The 18587-nt window shown below is 39.5% G+C and overlaps 2 protein-coding genes across 12 annotated transcripts in view; both read right to left on the minus strand.

Moving 5' to 3' along the window:
• The window catches only part of LOC110674569, a 53223-nt gene that overhangs the window by 19506 nt on the left and 15130 nt on the right, over positions 1-18587 (minus strand). For 4 of the 6 annotated variants that reach the window (XM_021838708.1, XM_021838698.1, XM_021838702.1 and 1 more), the window contains exon 2: positions 8608-9089. In XM_021838708.1, the coding sequence (XP_021694400.1) occupies positions 8608-8881 (274 nt within the window). In that variant the 5' untranslated portion in view covers positions 8882-9089. Of the gene's footprint in view, positions 1-8607; positions 9199-18587 lie in introns of all 6 variants that reach the window. The other 2 variants (XM_021838699.1, XM_021838700.1) reach the window with 1 other exon arrangement.
• LOC110674619 lies at positions 67-6576 on the minus strand. Of its 6 annotated transcripts, none has more exons than XM_021838714.1 (3): positions 6225-6576; positions 660-1866; positions 67-436 (listed from the first exon to the last, which is right to left on the minus strand). In XM_021838714.1, the coding sequence occupies exons 1-3, from the start codon at positions 6239-6241 to the stop codon at positions 287-289; spliced, it is 1374 nt and encodes a 457-aa protein (XP_021694406.1). In that variant the 5' UTR covers positions 6242-6576; the 3' UTR covers positions 67-286. The 6 variants fall into 6 exon arrangements, with proteins under 6 accessions (XP_021694406.1, XP_021694408.1, XP_021694405.1 ...); XM_021838716.1 differs by having other exon boundaries at positions 67-455; positions 6225-6575; XM_021838713.1 differs by having other exon boundaries at positions 67-1866; positions 6225-6575.

Genomic DNA, 18587 nt, shown 5'->3' on the forward strand with positions numbered 1-18587 from the left:
AAATGTCAAAGTTTGCCGGATGTATATTTAGATATATTTGAGATATCTGACTTAAGTTCGTCAGGAACTTCTTCAACTTTTTAAAAACTTTAATTCTAATTTACAACCACTTTATTCACTACACTATACCTCTACCACCGGTAGTTGTTCAGACGCCTTCAGGAAAAAAGAGAACGAGCCACGCGGTCACTACCTTTTTATAATATAAATCTGCTGACTCGGCGGTTGACACCATCCATGCATGTAAGTATCGCCATCCATCCGGTGTGTCAGTGTATGCGAATGACTACGTTTCGCTAACGGCTCCCCTTCTAGTTAGAAGCCGTCCTCGGCTTCCTCTATTGCTGCGGGATAAGCGGTATGCTTCTCGACTCAGGATGCGCCTCGGTTGAACTGCTATTTTCCTTGGTTCCTTCTCGCATGTTCGGTGCAAAGACTGTTTTGAAAATGAAAAGCTTGAAGACTATGGTTATGATTGTACCCAGTATGAAGACCGGTAACGTTGTTGCTGAAGCCGAAACTATCCACCCAAAGATGTTTAGTTTCCAATGTATATTTTCCGTTGTTAGGTTGAGGTGATCTATGTGGTTCCGATGCTCTAAATGTAGTTCCTGTAAATGTTCCAACGGGATATGGTTTATCACATTGGTCGGATTTACCTTGATTGTGGTAACCGGTGTGAACGGTTGTATTTCCAGGTTAGTACTTGTGTACTCCTCATCGTCCAGGTTTAACGTACAGTTTGAATGCTGAATGAGGTATGATCCACTAAGGAATCGGGTGGTTGAACAGTTGGACCTCAGGGTGATGTTGTCTCCGTGAATAACAATATTGCCATCGTTAACTTTTCGTATAGTTTTATCTCCATAGATTCGTTCCATGGGGCAATCAGCTGTCTCTCCGGAGATTAGTTGTTGCATACATTCTGTGAGTGGTTCTAAATTGGTATTGGAACACACGAAGAGAGCTTTTAACTTAGAACATGGGCTTTGTGAGATGAATGAAGTTTGCCCTTTCAAGTAAAATGGTTTTGGTAAATGAATGCGGTAACCTTCTGCAATTACTGGTTCAACGAAGCTGAGTGTGTACGGTACGTTTTTGATTCTGGGTATTTTCAGTATATATATGAATGTGTCTTTGTTGAACATTACGTAAGCACTGGCGATGTTCAAAATACTGTCAACCGAGTCAAGTCCAAAGCCATTGCCGTTGAGGATTCTTTGTATGGCTTCCAGTTCCCGTTCGTGAATGATGCGACTGTTTGGGATGCTGCTTCTCGCCAATGTAATGGATTCCTCGACAACTTCTAGGTAATACAATAGTTCATCAAGTTCGAATACAAAATTAAGTGAATCAAAGCTTTTAAATGTAACATTTTCTAATTTTTGCTCGTTATCTATCAGAAGATTGAAAGTTCTTGTAAGGTTTCTCATTCTTTTCTCGAATACATTATTAATGTGTATTTGATTATTATTTTCAGTTACTAAAGAATTGATTGTTGAGTTAATGACTTTCAAATCGTCCGCATCAGGACTGCCTGATACGTATTTCCACGCCCTACCGAGTGATTCCCATCTCTTGAATCTGTTTTGAGGTACAATTCTGTTGAACGTTAAGTGTATTTTATTTATCTTTTTTCTAATAACTTGATCGAAAAGTGAATTATTTAAATCAGAATTTTTAGTTACATAGTCAAACAAATCTATAGCATCTTTTATGGCTGTTAAATTTACGGGATGAATTACTCTGATATAACTGTTACTAATCCTGGCCTGTCCGAGAGGTATGATTGCTATGGGATTATTAGTCAGGTCGTAAATGCGGATGTCTGTCCAAGCTGTAGATGTCCAGAATAGGAAACATAGTCTGAAATAAAGTCAGAAAAAGCAACATACCTCGTCAATCCCATTAGAGTTTTAAATTTTTCTTATGAATTTTGATGTCCGTTGTGTCGGTAATTGTTTTGTCATTCTGTTCCTTTACCTCGACCAGTCTATATCTATTGCTATATGGAGATGGTTTGGCTTTAGTTTTGGCAAGAATTTCTTTGTTTTTGATGTCTTGATAGTCTTTGTCCGTTTCTACTATTTTTGAATTATGTCTGGTAGCTATTCTGGCAATATTGTCTTTGGCAGTTTGTATTATTTGTTGTTTCATCATGTTTATGTCCTTCAAGTCTAGTGAAGTCGAATTTCCGAAGATTATTTGTCTTGGTGTGAGATTCGTTGTTGTATGCTTTGCGTCGTTATACAGTGCTGTTATAAGTGAAAGTCCTTGGTACAGAGTTAGGTTATTGATTTTGCTTCGGTTTGCCATAAACATCTCTAGGAGGGTGTTATGGAACCTCTCGATGATGCCATTACTATTGCTGCTACTAGCATAGTGAACGGCAACACCGTTTTCTTCCAAAAAGGTTTTGAAATTTTGGCTCCGAAATGATGTAGCTTGATCACAAGTGATCAATTTTGGTATTCCAAACGTTTTGAAGTATTTAATGAGAGTTTCGATTAACTCTTCGCTTGTTTCGCTACTGATTTTGTAAAGTTGTGAAAAATTTAGAAAATGAATCGATGACTGTTAAGAACTTCTCTCCTTCCTTGACGTATACGTCTATAAAGATATTCTCTAAAGGTTTCTCATATGTTCTTCGCGTGATTGGAATTTTAAATGGATGCCGTTCGTATTTGGCAAATTTACAGTCTTGGCAATTTTTCGCGAAGTTCTTAACAATCGATATCATATCCGGGAAAAAGACTGATTGACGAAGTTCTTCGTAATTAAGCTTCCAACTTCTATGGTTAAAGTTGTGCGTTTTACGAACAAATTCGTCTTGGTCTTTTTTGGTTATTAAATCTGGTAATTTCAGGTTGCAAAATTGAACTTTCATCCCTTTAAAATTGTCATTTATGATTTTGAAGCACAATTTTGCAACCGACGGATGGGCAAAGATTCCGTTTGTCATTCCGGGAGCTAAATATTTTTTTAAAATTTGCAATAGCTGGTCCTCAGTGTATTCTTCCTGGTGAAATATGTGTCTGCTAAAACCTGAAAATACGGAATAAAATATGTGAGGGGATTTTTTCTTGTCTTGGGATATATGCATAATGAGTTGATTTTTGAATTTATTAATGATTTCCGGTCCGTAAATAGGATCGTTTTCGAAAAGCTCATTTTCAAGTACTGTTTGAAGATTCACTTCATCAACCCGTGGTATTCTGGACAATCCATCTGCTACCACGTTTTGTTTTCCTTTTTTATAAATTAACTCGAAATCGAACTGCTCTAGATACAATCGTTGGCGAGTTACTCGACCTGTAGCATCAGTCAGTTTGATTTCTTTGGTTAGCGGTTCATGATCTGTATAAATAGTAAATTTCTTACCATACAGATATGGCCGAAACTTTTTTGCTGCGAAATATATGGCCAAGAGCTCTTTTGCTGTAGCGGAGTACTTTTCCTCCGCTTTCGATAAGGTGCGAGAAAGGTACGCAATCGGTCTTTCGTGTCCGTCTACCAATTGAGTTAAAACGGCTCCAATGGCGTAATTCGACGCGTCCGTTGTTAGAATAAACGGCTTATCGAAATCGGGATAGATTAATAGAAGTTTAGAGCTCATAATTTCCTTTAATTTTGCAAATGCTTCCTCATATTCCGGAGTAGAAACGATAAGTTTGTTTTTCCCCCGAAGCATACTAGTCATTGGTTTTGCAATTTGCGCAAAACCTGGTATAAAACGTCTATAATATGAAATAGTTCCTAAGAACGTTTTAAGTTCTTTTGGTGTTTTCGGGAGAGGCCAATTTTCAACTGCCTCCACCTTTTTTGGGTTAGGTTTAACCCCTTCCGTGGTTACAACGTGTCCAAGGAATTCTACTTCCTTTCGAAGGAATTCCGACTTGTCACATTGTATTTTCAAATTTGCTTCTTTGAGAGTTTTCAAAACTTTCTGAATATCTTTCATATGTTCTTCCAATGAACTAGAGAATATAATGATGTCGTCCATATAGACGAAACATCTTACTCCCAAGTGTTTACGTAACACAGAGTCCATGAGACGCTGGAATGTCGCGGGCGCATTCTTTAACCCGAACGGCATTCTCACGAATTCATATTTTCCATTGTCAACATTAAATGCTGTCTTTGGAATGTCAGCTGGTTCTACCTCTATTTGATGGAATCCACTGGCTAAATCAAGCACAGAAAAATATTGCGCCTTGCCTAAGCGATCTAGTATTTCACTTATCTCGGGTATTGGGTAACGATCCGCAGGCGTGACTTTATTTAATTTCCTATAGTCAACAACTATGCGGTACTTCTTCACACCTGAATTGTCTGCTTTCTTCGGGACGACCCAAATGGGGGAGGTCCAAGCAGAAGACGATTCTCGTATAATACCGGACTCTAACATTGTTTGTATATGGTCACTTACTATTTCTCTCAAATGGTATGGATATTTGTAGGTTCGCTGGTGAATCGGATTGCTGTTGGTAGTTTCAATTTTATGTTTTACTTGATGTGTGAAATCTAATTTTTGTCCTTCTTGATAAAAAATGCTTTTATATGGTTGTAGAGTCTTAGCTAAGAGTTTGACTTCTTCTCTGCTTAGGTGATCCGCTGGGAAGTTCAATCGCGGACACGTTTCATGTTGATTAAGGAAATAGCGTTCATTTTCGAGCGGTTTAATTTCGTTCAGTTTAGCACGCTTGGTACTGAATAAATGCACTGTGGCACGATTATTTTTAGCTGCATATAAACCAGGTTGTAACGTAACACCGGTCGTTAGGTTTAACTCGTTCTCAATGAGAAATGTCCCATCGGAGGTGGTGCATATCTCAGCTAGCTCCTCCGTTTGTTCGTGGAAGTTCCATGAACGTGGATAATATTTTGAAAGTGGATACTGAATGTTTCTTATCAACAGTTGATGATTGCCTGAGTCAATTTTGGCTTTCATTGCTGCTAAGTTTTCGTAGCCAATGAGGCCGTCGAAAAATTCATGAAATTTAAAAACGTGAAAAGGAAGCTTTTCATTGGATACTCTGGGGAAAATATTTATGTGGACCATTTTGTCGATGATAAATTTACCATTTTTGTTCGTTACTATTGCGGGCCGATCCGTTATTTTGGTCCTGTGCACATGTTCCGGACTAATGGTTGATTTATTTGCGCCCGTATCGATTAAGAATTTAAGCACTCCTTTATTTGTCTGGTAATTAATGTAAGGTATAAAATTGTTTACGTTGCTGCCTGCTGACGCTCTTCTTCTAAAAAATTTGAATCATCACTATGCACTTCACTGTTTGTCACATTGTCATCGTTGTCGTCATCATCGTTGTCATCGTCGTATTCATTAGCTACGTCGATCTCGTTAGTATTGTATTCTGCCCGAGGTTTATGCTGTTGCACTTGTTTTTTATAAACAAATTTACTCGCGTTTGGATTTGTTTTGCCGTTATTGTTATTATATGAGCCGCTGCTTTTAGGGTCGTTATGAGGTCTGGACTGTGAATGAAATTTAATAGGCTTCGTTCTAATTTCTGCGTTTTGATTTATGGATACGGCTTCGTATGCTTCTTCCAACGTATTTGGCTTCGATTGTCTTATTATGGAAGCTAAAGGCTCCCCAATGTTATCTAAATATCTAGTTACACTTAAAACATCTATAATTTGTCGAACGGATAGAGGATTCGACAACAAATTTGCTTTAAGTCTTGTGTTGATGTCTTTGCAATCGTTGTAAAACCTGAGGTGGCTTTTGTCACCTCGCCGTAAATTGAATAACGACGACACATTGGTCGCAAAGTCTCGGTGGTCACCATATTGTTCGATCAAAATTTGTTTGATACCATAGATGGTATCGGGATCGCCATTTGCGCATAGAATCGCGCGGGCATCTCCTTGTACTTTATTTTTTATTGCTCTTAAATACATAGAGCTTAGTGAGTCGGGCTGACCATTCGCGCCCTTTATTTTGAACATGTCGTATAGCTCGTCCACTTCGCGTAGCCAGCTCGACAGTTCCTTCTTGTTGCCGGAAAATACCGACAAATTTTTGATTGGATCGGGAATGCAGAATTTGCTGCTATTCCCGATCGTCATCAACGCTTTGAGCTGTTCAATTTCAGCTCGAAGCGCCTCCATTTCCGAAGCCCTGGTTTCAAGCATTGTATAATATGAATTTTAAAAAGTATTGGTTTGAAAAATAGGATTAATTAGTTTCTACTTACAGTCTTGAAGTCTGCATCCGGGTTTTCTCGATCGTGCGGCGGGACTGTTTCCTCTATTTTAACACCTTCACGATCCCACTTCTGACACCACTTAAGTTCGGCAGGAAATTCTTCAACTTTTTAAAAACTTTAATTCTAATTTACAACCACTTTTTTCACTACACTATACCTCTACCACCGGTAGTTGTTCAGACGCCTTCAGGAAAAAAGAGAACGAGCCACGCGGTCACTACCTTTTTATAATATAAATCTGCTGACTCTTCGGTTGACACCATCCATGCATGTAAGTATCGCCATCCATCCGGTGTGTCAGTGTATGCGAATGACTACGTTTCGCTAACGCTGAATTCAAAATATCCACCTCTCTCATATAAATAGAATAGACTTATTTTAATTTTATCATTGTACTACAAGATTGTTGGCACATTGCGTCAGTCAAGTTTTATTAATCGAATACTTTTTGTTAGTCAGATGTTTCAGTATCTAGATATTTTCATATTGTTGTTTGGCTCTTTTGCCAACTCCAGCAACTGTCTAATTAGAACTTCGCTGTGGCCTGCTATAATTCATTTTTTTACATCCTGTTATGGCCGTGTCGAGACAGTTCTCTCTGACATAAATCACAATTCATAAATCACAAGTATCAAAAAAAATGTATTTGATTAACAAATCTTAACTGACGTAATGTGTCAAAAATCTTGAAGTATAATGGTAAAATAAGTCCATTCTATTTATATGAAGAGATGGTTATTTTGAATTTAGATACAGTCGACTCTCCTCATCTCGATGTTCTACATCTCGATATCTCTCCCTATGTCGATGATTTCATAAGTCCCTTGAGTCTGCATACGATTTCACTCTCCATATCTCGATATCCTCCTTATCTCGATATCTCCACATCTCGATGTGTGTCTGTTCATTTTTCGTTCTCAATTTTCTCTCCCTATGTCGATATGACCAATATCGAAGGTTACTAGACCAAAGTTTTGGGATTCAAAACAAATTAGGAGCACGAGATGACGTTTGTTTGTGTATTACTTTCTTGGCAAAGGTGTGTTTTTCAATCAAAAATTTGTTCTTTGTGTCGATCTCTCTTTATCTCGATGGTCCCTTTGATATCGAGATGTGGAGAGGCGACTGTATCTCAAATATATCTAAATATACATCTGACAAACTTTGTCATTTGGTAGATGAAATATAGTGTATTTCGGAACATTGATGAGTTTTTGCAAAAACCTGCAACTTTTTGAGTAAAGTTATGTAGTTATGTTAAAAATTATGATATTTTTACAATAATTTGTTTAAAAATTCAAATATTCAAATAAAAATAGGATTTTTTTTTTCATACAGTACATGCATGTTATCAAAATTAAGCGACGCATGGTTTTTAAAATGAAACAATATACGATTTTGACGTAAAAAGTAGAAAAAACGTAAAATTTAAGTGATTTACACATTTTTTACCATTACTTTGTTATTTAAAGTCGTAGAACTTAAGTATCTTGGACAACTTGTCGTATTTTTACACGTTCTAAAACATTGCCGAAGACGCGAAAGCTCTAGGACGCAAAATAAAAAAGTTTGCATCGCAGCGCCACCTATGCGGCGAAGTTTCCAACTAACTTTTATCATCAAATTGAAGAACAAACAAATTCAAGATAAGTCTCCTTTGACACCAACCCGAAAAATTGCACTCCTAAAGCGCTAGAGGTTTTGTCTGGCTAAATTCTGCTCCTGGCCCAGTGTGCAATGTAGATTGTAAAATTAGGGTTTTGTTTAATTTTGCGATCAAGCTTTCACGCCAAACACTGTCGAATGCTTTTTCTACGTCTAGAAGAGCAAGATCAGTAGAATAGTCTTCAGATTTCTTGAAACGAATCAAATCCTAAGTAGTGTCTGTCTGTTGAATCCCTGTGAAAATAGAGCTATTCTTGCATTACATGCTCACTGGGGCGTCTGATTTAAAAACGGTCTTCGGCAAAGTTGTAAATGATTATAGTATCTCACAGAATCAACATAATTCTAATCCCCAAGAGCACATGGGCAAACACTACGACCGATTGAATGAATTGCTTGCTTTTCCCATAGTAATTCCCATATAAACTTCAAAGGGCTTGTGCAGTCTCAGTTTTCATCCAAATGAGCTCAAATTTTGGGAGGACATTCAGAATTTGATCTAGAATCGAATGAGCGGTGTGGAGCAAAAATATTTTTTTGAACCACTCTAATGCTCATTCTCATAAATTTAGGTCTAGCTATTGCTTCGAAAACTTTTATTATCTTTTTTTTTTTTTTGTACAAACTAGAGATGCTTATCCTTTTCCTACAGCATGAATATATTTCTCCCATTATTCACCCCGAAGATAAAACAAAAACCCCTTACCTTTCAGTAACAAAAACATCAGCCCGGAGGCCAGGAAGAGCAGCGCCCCGGCGAACATCACGTACAGATGCACAAATTGGCACTTCCGGAAGTTGAGCTTCAGGCCGTTGGTAATCGCCACCGAAATGAGCAGCGCAATTATGGTCACGATGAACGGCCAGAACATGGTTTCGTTGTAGATGTGGACATTCGAAGGTAACATTAACAGGTAGCCGAACGTTAAACCGGCTGGAATGTAGCTCCAGCCGGCCGTCAGCAGGGACAGGTGCTGCATGGTGTGACCTCGCGCTACACTGACTGTTCACTGGAGACTTTCTTTTTTAATTAACTTTTCGCTGTTCACTGTCGATCACGAACACCTGTCGTCCCCCAAGCTTCACAACACACACTTTTCTTCGGTTCGATTTGGGTTCACTCGTAGATATCTTCGTTCAATTGCTACGTTTCGCGGGTATCATCGCCCCGTCACTGTCACGATTGCACTGGTCAATGGGAAATAATGCCATAAATCGATATCTCTCCCGGAGGGTACCAATCGAGACTTCGGCTTCTTATCGCACTCAACGTTCGTCCGGTGGTGATGACAAGGAGCTATTGATGGTTGGGTGGCGATTTAGATTTTCGAGCGGCTTAAAATTACTCCACGCAGCCCGACCAGTGTAGCACAATTTAGTTACAAATAACAAAGTTTGTTCCATATAGCAGTTATTAGTGAAACTTATTTGAAACCTCGATCCATGCACTGTTTATCGTGATGATCGACTAGATGGAGCATGTGGTGGAGTTGCAATCATCATTCATAGGCGTATCAAACATAAACTTTTTTAACTCTTTTTAATGTATTCAAACCATCTGAGCAAAATCTCAAAAGAGAATCAAAAAAATAGATTGGACTACCTTGTTCTCTTTAATTCCACCCAAATTGCTTATGTTTGACATATACGCGTATTTCGACTACCACTTGTAGCCTTCTTCAGTGTCAGTTACTCGTATCTACTGAAATAACTATACAATTTCTTCAAAATACTCATCCAGGCATTATTTCAGGGTACTTCTAGAAATGTTTCTAGCAATTCTTCCAGAGTGTCTTGCTAAAATTCCTTTAGGACTTCCTTAAGGTATTACCTAAGAAATGCCTCAAGAAAGCGCTCCCGGTGAAACTCTAGAGGAACTTCCGAGGAGTTGCTGGATGAAATCCAGAGGAATTACTGGTGGAACTCTGAAAGAATTTCTGGAAAAAAAAAATACCTGGAGGAACTCCGGAGGTGTTCCAGGAGGGCTCTGAAGGAGATTCGGAAAAATTCTTGAGACATTCCCAAAGGAACTGTGGGATATTTCTCGGAGGAACTCTGTAGGGTTTCCCGGAGGAAATTTAAGGGAATTTTTGGAGTAACTCCAGAATAATACAGAGTAGAACTCAGGAGGTTTTCCGAGGAATTACAGGAGGAACTCTGAAGAATTCCTGATGAAACTAAAATTCCTGAAGATTTTTTTGAAATGGCGGCAATCCGAAGGATTCCCGATGGAGCTCCAATACCTGGAGGAACTCCGTAGAAATTCCATGAGGAACTCTGAAAGTATTCTTGGAGGACCTCTAAAAGAGTTCCTGGAGGAACTCCGAAGAATCTGCTGGAGGAGCTGCGGAATATTTTTTAGAAAAACTCCAGTGAAATTTCTTAAGGAACTATAGAGGAAATCTCAAAGGAACTCTGGAGAAATTTTTGGAGGTTTTCCAAAATAATTCCTAAATTAATTTCGAGTAGTTTCTGGATGAACTCCGGGGAAATTCCCAGTAGAGCTCCAAAGGAATTCCCAGCAAAAGTTTTGATAAAACTGCTGGAGGAATTTCTAGAGAAACTTCTAGACAAGTCCTCGAGATACTCCGAAAGAATTCCTGGAGAAACTCAGAAGGAATTCCCGAAGAAACTCCGAAGTAAATCTTGGAGAAACTCTGAAGAAATTCTTGCAAGAATTCCTGGAGTAACTCTGAAGGAATTCCCGAAGGAACTCTGGAAGAATTCCCGGTGGAGCTCTGGAGGATTTCCTGGAGGCATTATTGGAGGAACTCTGAAAAAGTTCTTGGAGAAAGGCCCGGAGCAACTCTGAATGAATTCCCGGAGGAACTTTGAAGGAATTCCTGGTAAAACTCTTAAGGAATTCCTGAAGGAAAAATTACCCTAGGAACTCTGGAAGAATTGCTGAAAGAACTGCGAAGAAATTGTTAGCAGAACTCCGAAAAAAAATCCTGGAAAAATGCTAGAAATGCTGGAGAAATTCCTGGACGACCCACGGAAAAATTTCAAAAGAAACTATGAAGGAAATCCAAAGAAATTCCCGGTTTAGCTCTGGAGTAACTTCGGAGGTAGTGCTGAATAAAATCCTAGGATATCTCCAATTCCTTCAACGATTCCACTTAGAATTCTTCTAGGTGTTCACGTTCGTAGAGATAAAAATCGTAGAGATTCGTACGAAAATTCCACCAGGGATTTATTTTTTATTAATATTTCAGAAGCTCTGAAGGAATGCATAGAGAAATTGCGGAGGAATTCCCAGATCAACTCTGGAGTATTTTCCGGAGCAAGTCTGAAGGAATTATCAGAGAAACTCTTGGAGGATCGCCGAAAGAGCAGCGAAGGAATTCCTGGAGGAAACCCGAAGAAATCGCTGGAGGTCCCACGAAAAAAAAAACTGAAGGAAGTATCGGTGAAGCTCCGAATGACTTTTCGGAAGAACTCTGAAAGAATTACTGGATGATATCTGAGAAAAATTCTAAGGAAACTCAGGAGCGATTTTTAGAAGAACTGTAGGAATTCTTAGGTAACTTCTTAAGGAACTCCGGAAAACTTCCTGGAGAAATTATGAAGGAAAATGGAAGGAATTCTCGGTGGAGCCCCAAAGAACTACCGACGAATTGCTGGAGGAACTCCGGAAGAATTTATAGAAATATTACGGAGCAACTCCCGGTGGAACTCTAGAGGAACTACCGAGGAATTGCTGGAGGAACTCTGAAAGAATTTCTGGAAAAAGAGAATTCCTGGAGGAAATCCGGAGCGATTCCAGAAGGGCTCTGAAGGAGATTCAGAAGAATTCTTGAGAAGTTCCCAAAGGAACTCTGGAAGATTTCTTGGAGGAACTCTGTAGGATTTCCCGAATGAAATCTAAGAGTAACTCCAGAAGAATGCAGAGTAGAACTCAGGAGGATTTCCGAGGAATTACAGGAGGTATTATGAAGAATTTCTGGTGAAACTTAAATTGCTTCAGGCACAATGGCGGCAATCTGAAGGAATTCCTGGTGGGGCTCCAATTCCTGGAGGAACTCCGTAGAAATTCCATGAGGAACTCTGAAGGTATTCTTGGAGGACCTCTAAAGGTGCTCCTCGAGAAACTCCGAAAAATCTGCTAGAGTCTCGAGGTGTTTCTGTTCATTTTTCGTTCTCAATTTACTCTCCGTATGTCGATATGACCAATATCGAAGGTTACTAGACCAAAGTTTTGGGATTCAAAACAAATAAGGAGCGCAAAATGACGTTTGTTTGTGTATTACTTTCTTGGCAACGGAGTGTTTTTCAATCTAGTATTCATCAAAAATTTGTTCTTTGTCACGATCTCTCCCTATCTCGATGGTCCCTTCGATATCAAGATGTGGAGAGGGGACTGTATAGAGAATAGCTCAATGGAACTTAAGAGAAATTTTTGGAGGATCTTCAAAAGAATTCCTGGAGGAACTTTGAGGAATTTCTGGAGGAACTCCGAAAGAATTCCTGGAGGATCCATGGAGGAAATCCGAAGGAGCTCCAAAGGGATTTCCGGCAAAAAAATTAAAAAAAATCCTGGAGGAATTTCTAGAGGGACTCCTAAAGAAGTCATGGAGAAACTTCGAATGAATTCCTGAAGAAACTCAGAAAGACTTCCTGAAGAAACTCCGAAGCAAATTCTGGATGAACTGTGAAGGAATTCTTGCAGGAATGCCTGAAGTAACTCTGAAGGAATTCCCGAAGGAACTCTGGAAGGATTCCTGGCGGAGCTCTGGAGGATTTCCTGGAGACATTATTGGAAGAACTCTGAAAAAATTCTAAGAGAAATGCCCGGAGCAACTCTGAATGAATTCCTGGAGGAACTTTGAAGGAATTCCTGGTGAAACTCTTAAGGACTTCCTGAATTAACTCTGGAGAAATTGCTAAAGAAACTCTGGAAGAATTGCTGAAGGAACTGCGAAGGAATTCTTGGGGTAAATCCGAAAAAAAAATCCTGAAGGAATGCTGGAGAAATGCTGGGGAAATTTTAGGACGACCTACGGAAAAAATCCAAAAGAAACTATGAAGGAAATCTAGAGCAATTCCCGGTGGAGCTCTGGAGGAACTTCGGAGAAAGTACTGAATAAAATTCTGAAGATTTGCTTAAGGAACACCGGTGAAATTGCTGGTGGAACTCGAGAAGAATTACCGTTGAAGCCCCGAAGGACTTCCCGGCGGAACTCTGAACAGACAAATTCCTGATGGAACTCTGTATGAAATCCTGGAGAAGCTCCAAAGCAATTCCTGGAGAAACTTCGGAGCGATTCCTGGAGGAGCTCCGGAAGCGTTTCTGGAAATACATCGGATGCGTTTCTGAAGGAACTCTAGAGGCGTTTCTTGAGGAGATCCGGGGTAAGTGCTTGAAGAACTCCGGGGTAAATGCTTGAGGTACTCCGGAGAAAATCCTGAAGAACTCCGGACGATCCTGTAGGTATTTTTTAAGGAACGCCGGAAAAAATCCTGGGGAAACTATGAAGGAAATTGGAAGAAATTCCCGGTGGAGCTCCAAAAAACTACCGAGGAATTGCAGGAGCAACTCCGCAAGAATTTATAGAAACATTTCGGACCAATTCCGGGTGGAACTCTAGAGGAACTTCCCGGCGGAGATCTAGGGGACTTATCGGAGTAACTCCAGAAGATTACAGAGTAGAACTCAGGAGGATTTCCGAGGAATTACAGAAGGAACTCTGAAGAATTCCTGGAGAAAGTAAAATTCCTGAAGGAACTATGGTGGCAATCCGAAGGAATTTCTGGTGAAGCTCCAATTCCTGGAGGAACTGAATAGAAATCCCATGAAAAACTCTGAAGATATTCTTGGAGAACCGCTAAAGGGATTCCTGGATGAACTCCGAAGGATCTGTTGGAGGATCTGCGGAATATTTTCTAGAGAAATTTCTGAAGGAACTATAGAGGAAACCTCAAAGAAACTTTGGAAGGATCTCCAAAAGAATTCCTGGAGGAACTTCGAGGAATTTCTGGAAAAACTTTGAACAATTTCTTTAGTAACTCCGACAGAATTCCTGGAGGGTCCTTGGAGAAACTCCATGAGAATCACCGGCAAAAAATCTTGAAAAAAAAAATCCTGGAGGAATTTCTAGAGCATCTCCTAAAAAATTCCTGGAGAAACTCAGAAGAAATTCTCGAAGAAACACCAAAGCAAATCCTGGAGGAACTATGCAGAAATTCTTGCAGGAATTTCTGGCGGAGCTCTTTCTGATTTCTGAAAAAGTTCTTGGATAAATGCCCGGAGCAACTCTGAATGAATTTCCGGAGGAACTCTGAAAGAATTCCTGGTTAAACTCTTAAGGAATACCTGAAGGAACTCTGGAGAAATTGCTGTAGGAACTCTGGAAAAATTGCTGAGAAACTGCGAAGGGGGCAAATCAGAAATAAAATCCTGGATGAATGCTAGAGAAATTCTTGGAAGAACTACGGAAAAATTCCAAATGGAACTATGAAGGAAATCCAAAGAAATTTCCGGTGGAGCTTCGAAGAAACTTCGAAGGAAATACTGAATAAAATCCTGAAGATTTGTTGAAAGAATAGTGGATCAGTTGCTGGAGGAATTTGGGAGGAATTACCGGTGAAGCTCCGAAGGAATTACCGGAGGAACTCTGGATAAAGTCCTAGAGAAACCCCAAAGGAATTCCTGGAGGAACTCCGGAGCGATTCCTAGAGGAACTCTGGAGCCATTCCTGGAGGAACTTCGGAGGCGTTCCTGCAAAAACGTTTCTGGAGGAACTCAAGAGGCGTTTCTGGAAGAACTCCAGAGGCGTTTCTGGAGGAACTCTAGGGTAAGTGCTTGAGGAACTTCGGAGAAAATCCTGAAGAAAGTATGGAGAAAATTCGAAGGAATTCCCGATGGAGCTCTGGTGAACTTTCCAGGAATTATTTGGTCTTGAAGATGTAATGTATATCAGAGGAACTCCAGAATAATTTTTGAAAGAACTCTGGGAGAATTCCCGGTGGAAATCCGGAGGAAGTTCCGAGGAATTACTGGATGAAATCCAGAAATATTTGCCGGAGAACTAATGTTTTGAAGTTATTTAAAATAAATCCTGAAGGAGCTCCGGAGGAATTACACGAGATACTCTGGAAAAAATTCCGGACGAAAACTAGGGGAATTTCCGGAGAAATGCTTGAGAAATTTCTCTTTTAGAGGGACTCTGAAGAATTCCTAGCGAAATTCCGAAAAATATCCAGGAGGAACTATGCAGGAAATCCGAAAGAATTCCCGGTGGATCTCCAAAAAAATCCCAGACTAAATCTGAATCAACTCCCGGAGAAAATCCGAAGAAATTCCATGAAGAAATCTAAAGAAACTCCGTTAGGCACTCTGAAAAACTTATTGAAGAACCTCCAAGAGAATTCCGGCACGAAATCCGAAGGAATTGCTAGAGGAACTGCTGAATATTTTTTTAAAGAAACTCGGATGAAATTTATGAAGGAGGAAAATCCCGAAGGAACTCTGGAGGGAATCCTGACGAATCTCCAAAGAAATTCTTGGAAGAGCTCCAAAGAATTTCTGGAGGAACTTTGAAAGAATTCCTGGAGAATCCATGAAGGAAGTCCGAAGGAATTTTAGTCGTAACTACGATAGAATTTCTGATGAACTCTGAAAGAATTCCCGGTAGAGCTCAGAAAGAATTTGCAGCAAAAAATCTGAAAGAACTCTAAAGGAATTCCTGAAGAAACTTTGAAGAAATTCATGGAGGAATGCCCGAAGCAAATCTGAAGAAATTGCCGGAGGAATTCTTGTAAAAATTTTCAGAGGAATTTCTGAAGGAAATTCCTGGAGAAATTCCTTGTGGCAACCTTGAAGGATTCCCTGCAGCAAATCATCAGAAGAGTTTCTGAAGGAAATTTTTGGATGAATTCCTGGATGAAAATTCCAGAGAAATTGCTATTAACAATCAACAAAAAAAATCCGGAGGAGTACTTAGGGGATATCCCCGGAGGAATCCTTTAAATCCTTCCGATGAATTCCTGGTGTTAATCCCCTGAGAAATTCCTGGAGGAAATCGTCGAATGAATTCTCTTAAAAAATCCTTAGAGAAATTTCCTAATGAAATCCCCGGAACGATTTCTGGACGAAATCCCCGGAGGAATTCTTGGAAAAAATTCTCACAGGAATTGCTATTGGAAATATCCTGAGGCGTTTCTGGAGAAAACTCCCAGAGGAATTCTTGTGACATCCCACAAGAATCCCAGGAATCCCAGGAAAAAATACTCGGAAGAATTCCTGGAGAAAATCTCCGAAAAAATTCCTGGTGCAAATCCCCAGAGAAATTCCTGGAGGAAAACTTTTGATAAATTATCTAAGATAATCTCCGAAGGAATTCCTGAAGAAAATCCACAGAGGAATTTTTTATTAGAGGAAAACCCTGGAAGAGTTCTTGGAGCAAATCTTAGGAAGGATTCCTGGAAGAAATCCCCGGAGGGATTCCTGGAAGAAATCCCCGGAGGAATTCTTGCAATAAATCCCAGAAGGAATTCTTGAAAGAAATTACCGGAGGAATTCGTGGAGGAAATACTGTAAAACACAGGAACTTCGGTTGAATGCATGAAAGAGCTCATGGAGATTTTTGTAGGAAGACTTCGTTAAGAAATCTTCGGAAGTATTTCCGTAGAAATTCGTGGGGAAATTGTTGGACGAATTCATGCAAGAATTCCTAATAAATTCCCCGGAAAAATAATCTCTAACCTCCTTTTTCTTGAAGTTTTCCTTCAATTTATACTACATGAGCCCCTTCAGTACACTGTATTAAAAATTCCCTAAATCCTCTCTTCCTCATTAGAGCATTCAGAATCCAAGAATTTTCAGTAGGAATTTTTGGAGAAACTACTGGAGTAATGCTGGAGTAAACCTTGAGATATTTTTGGAGAAAGTTAAATCAGAATTCCTGAAGACGCCTTGGAAGGAAGTTCTGAAAAGTGCTTGGAGGAACAAAGAGTACAAGTTCAAGATAAGTTATTGAAAAAAATTTAGAAGTCAGGGAGGTGACCTCGGATTAAATTTCTGAAGGATTTTTTATGAGTATCTGGAGAAATTACTGAATGCGTTTTGGAGGAATCCTTTATTAGAATCTTGTTTTTATGAAACAACAAGATAAACAAGATTAATTTAAAAAATGAGTCAAAATTTGAACCTTGACATTTTTGATGATGTGTGACGTTCACTTAGTCCACAAAAATCCCACTGGGGTTTACCTTTTTAACACTGGGGGTCGTTCCTATCTGACAATTCTCAAGGTACACGGAAAACAAAATGCTCCCAAAATTAGAGTTAAAACCAAGAGTTGCCTGAGTAACAAAATCTGTTACAATTCTATTGCAATACGCTGGTCGGGAGGCGACCTAGTTGACGCGGGGACGACACGGTGAGCTAGCCGATGAAGAATTCCAATGGCAAAAGAGCGAGCCTACATGAACCAGAACGGGCCTTATCTGATTCCTATCGAATGATGATTAATTAATTACGAAATAGGATTTGCGGTTGGCTTTAGAGTGCGTGCGTGTATTATGAAAACAAAAAGTAGCGTTTTTAATGTAGATTAGGGAGAAAAGGGCTTCGTGATATCTGACTTCTTGCCCTTCGCAATTAAATTTCATAGTAAGCCCAGTTCAAATGTATGAAACTATACAACACGTATAACAGGCGTAAAGCAAACAGCTGCAACGACGCTCCAGATTGATTATTCTGAAGTCATCAACTAATCGATCAAAAATGTGTGCTTTGGTCGAACACAATTCACACTCTATGGCAAACATGCTGTGGAGCTTCCTAATCCATGTATAGTGAAATGTCAAACATAGAGTAGGGTGGGACATGATAACGTTTCTGGTTTTCAAAATCAGTCTACGTCTGATTGATTACGTCGCCTTCAAGAACATGGTCATTCGTGACATCGATCTTCAATACGGCCTTCCATATGGTACAGACCAAGTGGTGCTAGTTCAAGAACCTTACATCAATAGATGAAACTTCTATCTAGGTAAACTTGTGGACTCAGCTTTTGCTACTTTCAGCAAACATGAAATGGCAATCTCGCATGGCATGCATCGTGCATGATTGCTACACTCATTTCTGAATCAATTACCAGAAATGTAAGTGTTGTTATCAGAGCCGTAGCTTGCGGTTGGCCAGGTTGGCCCCGCCTAGGGTGCCAGCCTTTAGGGGGCGCCAAATTGTATGGAGCAAATGATATAATTTGTTTGAGATATATGTAAAAAGGCGCCTCGTTAGTCACAATTTGCGAGAAGCTTGAAAACTTTTCTCAAAGTTGACCCCTCTTTTGATTTTCCGGTTCCAAGGCTAATCATTAAAATTTTTGTTTTATATCGGAGATTCTTCATTTTTTTAAATAGCTTAATTTTATGAGTATATAATAACTAGAAAACTCCAATTAAGACATCATTATTGAATAGAGTGAATTAAATTCATACAACGTTCAAAAAATGTTTTTTTTAAGGCACTCCGTGCTCGTGGCCAGTACCGTGCCGGAATCAGTTCATCTGTATCATTTACATCTGCTTTCAGTCTCTTCTACTCTTTTTACTCTTATGAAGCAAAATGCGTAACCTCAAGGCTACGGACCCCCCTAGTTCAAAAAATGTTGTCGATAAAAAGTATAGGGTCTCACAGCGAATAATAAGGCTGATTCTCACAAACTTCTTAGCATGAAT

Source organism: Aedes aegypti, chromosome 1 (assembly GCF_002204515.2).
Source record: "Aedes aegypti strain LVP_AGWG chromosome 1, AaegL5.0 Primary Assembly, whole genome shotgun sequence".
NCBI classification, from domain to species: domain Eukaryota; kingdom Metazoa; phylum Arthropoda; class Insecta; order Diptera; family Culicidae; genus Aedes; species Aedes aegypti.